The following is a 5,284-nucleotide window of genomic DNA, read 5'->3' as shown; positions in this document are numbered from 1 at the left end:
AAATTCCAGTGAAATATATTTATGTTTGTGGTTGTAATGTGACAAAATATGGAAAAGTTCAAGGGGTATGAATACTTTTGCAAACCACTGTATATTTTGACTAGAGATGGAACCAGAAGCCAGAAATTGAAGCCACAAAGGACGAACGCCCTGTAATGGGCCGACTGTAGTCCAGTTTTTAAGTCCTGACTCTCCATGTAAACTAATGAGACAGTTTCGTGATTTTTAAAAATTATGTTTGATAGTCTTCTTTTCAGTGTTCCTGCAGTTTAAAGCAAGTTAAATTTAAGACTTTTAAAGACTTTTTAATGCCAAGTGAAATTAAATTTAAGACCAATTTCATAATAAACACAAATGACAAAAAAAACTGTAGCAGCAACTCATGAACAAAAGTATTTTTCGTTTAAGTATTCACATATTTTGCTAATAGACCACTTGTTTTATCCATATCTAACTGCTTTTTCGTTAAATATAGCCAAAACATTCTTAGCAGTCAGTTTAACAAAACAAAATTTGTTGTTTTAGGACCCACAGTGGGGTCTTAACCCCATTTTGCTGTAGATGAAACCTTAAAGTGCATGTGACATCAATTTATGTAAGAAAAGTGAATGCTTTTTTGGAAAGACAGCATTATTTACATATTACAAAACAAATTTCACGATGCTCAGTTGTTGAGATATTTGCATGTGAAGTAACAGGAAGTGATGTCAAACGGGAATGTCTGCATGTGAATATTTAAAAAAATTAATGTTACCAATAATGTTATTATTTGAGATGAATTACAGTCATCCTATTTACAATGTGTTAACATTTTTAAAACTTCTGAAAGATTGATTTAAGACATTTTAAGGCTAATTAAGGCCTTATTTTGGATTGATGAATTCAATGACTTTTAAGACTTTTTAAGGATCTGCAGGAACCCTGTTTCAGGTGCTGATTGGTTCACATAATTTTTACATTGCTCCTGTAAAAATGTGAATTTTTAAAAGAAATAAATTTAAGTTCATTTAGTTATTATGGTATGTTAAACTGTAACTGACAATATAACAATCTCAGGAAGGATGTGTAGGCAGAGCTTTCAAGTCAATGGTAAAACCTCTTATTGTGAAGAATCAGGCTCCAAAAATACAGTACCACAGCACCCAAAACAAAACCATCAAACAAAGCATCTTCACTCACCAAGTTAGTTTTACTGACAAAAAAGACAACTTTGTGAAACCTGCTCTCTTTTTCTATTTTAAGAACTCTTATTTTCAAACCAGAAGCAGTTTGCTGCGTGTGTGTGCTTGTGCAGAGTCACAAAGTAAATTTAGATGTGTTTGATAAAGAGGTGAAAGCACCAGCTTCACACATACATGCTAACTCAGTTCTGTAACCACACCGGTCTCAGAGAGGTACACAAATCAACTAAAGCATCCGCCCTTCCCGTCATAGTACTCCCTCTATGTTTGAAGAGTACTGGACTCTATGTTTGAAGTGGTTTGGTTCCAGTTTGGATATTAACTGGTTTCTTACCATTAAGCCCTCCAGTTGTGGGAGTTCCAGTGGTTTGTTTCTGAGTGTCATACGAAGGTCCAATATTTCCCAGATCCTGTAGAGGTTAATCACAGAGGTAGCAGCTTTTTTTTTCTTCTGTACGGATGTTCACAGTCTGCTGTGTGTGGCTTATACTGTAATATCTAAAGGTATCAATACCTGATCCAGAAGACCAAACTTTGGGTACTCCTCCTCAGGATCTTTACTGCCAGGGTCAGGGTGTTCCTTCATAAGGAAAACATCCCGTTCTTTGCTCTAGAAAATAAATTAAAAAATTTTTAAAAATTACAAATTGTTGCGTCTGAAACAATTAGCACACAGAGCAACCAAAAATCCTTTACAGAGAAGAGAAAATACAATTAACAAACTACATTAATAAAATGTATAAATAAGTGTAAAACCATTAGCGTTAAATAAACGTTCATACTCTTAGTAAGGCTGCAACAAATTGATTTCAGTCCTGAGTTAAAGAAACTAAATGCTGCCTCCTCTGGTTCGTACCTGATGGTTCAGATTCTGACAATATAAAGAAAACTGTGAAAGACTGGACTGGATGGATCGACAAAGCGTGGACTTCTGTGACAGTTGAAACCATCCTGTCAGGATCCAGAAAGGCTGGAATAACAAGAACTGAAGCTGAGTCTGATGACAGCCCTGCAGAAGATGAGATGACGGCAGCACTTCCTGTTCCTCTGCAGTTGGCGGAGTTGTTCAGAAGCGACACCGAGGATGAAGACTAACGGATTCAGTGATGTGGAGTGAGATCAGTGAAGCTGTGGTGAACTGTAATTTGCTTTTTGCACTGGCTGGTTTGTTACATAATGTTAATTAAGCCTGGACATTATAAAATACATTTCTAAATAAATGCGACTTATACTCAGGTACGACTTATCTGTGTTTTTTTTCTCTTCATGATGCATATTTTTACTTTTGTGACTTATAGTCCAGAAAATACGGTATGTTAAAGTACTATAATGCAGTCTGAACACTGGATGATAGCAACGACTCATCAGATTGATGGAGGCTGTGTACAAAGTTTTCAAAGTGATCCAAAACATATTAAATTACCATGGTTTTCACTATGTTGTTGGGCCAGGTGAGCTTTCCTGGTCTCTGACGAGTTGTCAGGCACTCCCAGTACTTGTCAATAAATGGTATGATATCCTGCAACAACCAAAAACAAAACTTTCTTTTCAAGTACATGAAAACAACTTCATGTGACGAACAATGCAAGTTCTCTTAAATTATTGTTTTACAAAAATAATAAACTATGTACTGATTAGACTAATAGTGTCAGGTCTACCTTGTCTTTGGAGAACATGGTCTTTGGGTGCTCATCTTGTGTTCTAGATCGCCATGTAAGGTTTGCCAAGGCTGTGAGGCACATTTCCTTCAGGTCTGACAGACAAATAAGGGCGGTTAAAGAGTTCCAATCACTAAATGAGTACAAATAAAACAGTGATGACGTTACAGTAAACAGAACACCTACTTGCTTGCTTTCTGAGGAAGTACGTATTCCCGCTGTGATGACAGACGTTACAATGAAACACGTAGTTGGTCATGAAGGGGAGACAGGTTCTGGGAAAGAGGAGGAGAGCAGGTAACGGTATCGTTCTGCAGATTTACAGATTTAACGTTCTGAATACACATACGCAGTGTCGATGCCGAACGTATCCGCGGTGAACCACTTCATGCACAAGGCGCACTGAAGCTCCACCTCCCCGAGCTGCCTCCCGCTCTCCTCATCTCCAGATCCAGTGAGAGCATCGGCGACTTCAGAGCCTTCACCAGCAGCCTCCTGCGGAAAACAAAACACTCGTTTGCAAAGGTGATATGCAGAGATGACCACACCGTAGAGGTGGGTGATCTGACCAAATGAAAATAAAATCCTTTAAGGTGGACTAAGAGTTCACATTAGGATTCCTAGTTGTACCCAAAGATACATCCAGAACTCGTGGTTGAACAAGCTGATGCAGATGTAAACAAACACATAATGATATTTCTGACTCATTGAACACAGTAAATTTTTAGTTTTAATGCTAATTTTAATTATCTAAAGTGATTACCGAATGTGATGCTAATGTTAGGGATCTAAATCCTTTGTTTGCCAGTAAATGCTCAAAAAAATCTAAGGAAGAATATTCTTATCATTAGTTTTATCATGAGTTTGTGTGTTCAACAAACTCATAATACTTAAATATTAATAGATCAGTTACCGTTCCATCCTTGCCATTTGATGACTCTGTATCCATGCTGGCAGGTAGATCCCCAAAGGAAGATTCCCTAAAATTCAGGTGAGACCAGAAGATTTTAAGATGGCCCTCCTTTAAACAGACCTTACAATAACTGATTAAAAAAATCTGCATCATGTAGGAGTTTACTTGTGTGTAAAAATGTACTCATTTGTCAAAAACAGACAGCTAACTTGTTACTTTATGATGAACAATTTTATCTAAGAGGTGACAGAATACTACAGAAATTATACAAATGCACTATTCTTACTTAAAATCAAAAAATTTAAATTTACTGACCTGGTTCACTTTCACACAACTCCATAAAGCAACTAAACAATCTTACTTCCTGACAACATTTTAAAAGGGATGGGCGATAGATTTTGAGCTAAATTTAAAACCTGCTGGTGTTTGAACAACACAACACTAAAACTATGTTTGTGTCTATGTGGAGTGAAGCTGTGAATGGACTCATGAACTGATGAAACTCAGTTTAAACAGCTGCATAAACATGTGCTTTAAAGGAAAGAGAAGATGGGCTTTGACTGAAAAACTACTGCAAAACATGTGGGTGTATTATGTATACAATGTTTGTATACACGTATATTATTTAATGTTACAAAATCAAAATATGCATTTGTAAAAACAGGATAAATGGGGGGGGGGGGGGATTCACAAACAGGTAGAAAAAATGTGTAATGAACTGAAATAAGCTTTTGTCTCTGCCCTTCTCCTTTTTGAGCAGTTTTTGATCATTGTTAAATTTTCTTAGTTGGATGGTTTGTTTTGCTTTGTTCCTTTAAAATAAAATCGTATCAAAACGTGCTTAATAATTCCTAGAAATACGAAACATTAAAACTTAACTTGGATAAAATAAGGCAAATAAGTGTTCTAATTTGATAATATTCAAATTTTAAATCAAAGGCTTAATTGAGGAGAACGTAAAGGCAAAAAAAAAACCAGTCGTAAACTTTAATTCACAAAACAAAAAAAGGTTCTATTCCGGACCTGTGCATTTTATCCGTCCGATTATTATTTACAGAGAAAACAAAGGCAGCGAGCTCCGCTTTAACGTTGTTTACTAGTTAGCCTGTCTGCCAACAATACTTACAGACAAACAAAGCAAATTCGAGAGTTAGCTTTACACAGATTATCTTATGTGTACTTCACACTTTAACAATAAATGAAAACAGTACAGATTAAGCAGTTTTACCCTCCTCCTGGCTCCTGTTCTGTCACTACAGCAGTGCCCGCCTCTGCTTCCGACGCCATGTTCGAAAATCTAACGTATCGCGAGACTTCAGCTTCCGGCGACCGAACATGCGGCAGGGGAAACAGTGACACCACAGGATCCTGGAAGAACTGCAGGAGTCAGCAGCTTTGTCAAAGAGACATGTTGTCAGTGTTGTATAAAGTACCACAAAGTGATACTTGAGTAAAAGTACAAGTATCTTACCAAAAAAATTACTTTGGTAAAAGTTAAAGTCTCCTTTAGGAATATTACTTGAGTAAAAGTC

General features: G+C 36.7%; 1 protein-coding gene across 1 annotated transcript in view; it reads right to left on the bottom strand.

The window, feature by feature from the left end:
• Window positions 1-5,080, bottom strand: part of ash2l (ash2 like, histone lysine methyltransferase complex subunit) — a 23,699-nt gene extending 18,619 nt beyond the window's left edge. Inside the window, exons 1-8 of the mRNA XM_014028126.1 lie at window positions 4,981-5,080; window positions 3,753-3,819; window positions 3,189-3,334; window positions 3,026-3,114; window positions 2,840-2,934; window positions 2,605-2,700; window positions 1,696-1,791; window positions 1,516-1,591 (exon numbers count right to left, since the gene is read on the bottom strand). Coding sequence (XP_013883580.1) covers window positions 1,516-1,591; window positions 1,696-1,791; window positions 2,605-2,700; window positions 2,840-2,934; window positions 3,026-3,114; window positions 3,189-3,334; window positions 3,753-3,819; window positions 4,981-5,039 — 724 coding nt within the window. The 5' untranslated portion in view covers window positions 5,040-5,080. The remainder of the gene's footprint in view (window positions 1-1,515; window positions 1,592-1,695; window positions 1,792-2,604; window positions 2,701-2,839; window positions 2,935-3,025; window positions 3,115-3,188; window positions 3,335-3,752; window positions 3,820-4,980) is intronic.
• Window positions 5,081-5,284: the final 204 nt, after the last annotated feature.

Source organism: Austrofundulus limnaeus, unplaced genomic scaffold (assembly GCF_001266775.1).
Source record: "Austrofundulus limnaeus strain Quisiro unplaced genomic scaffold, Austrofundulus_limnaeus-1.0 Scaffold719, whole genome shotgun sequence".
NCBI lineage: Eukaryota > Metazoa > Chordata > Actinopteri > Cyprinodontiformes > Rivulidae > Austrofundulus > Austrofundulus limnaeus.
Note: the sequence above shows the minus strand (reverse complement) of the source record. Positions and strands in the feature narration are given on the sequence as shown.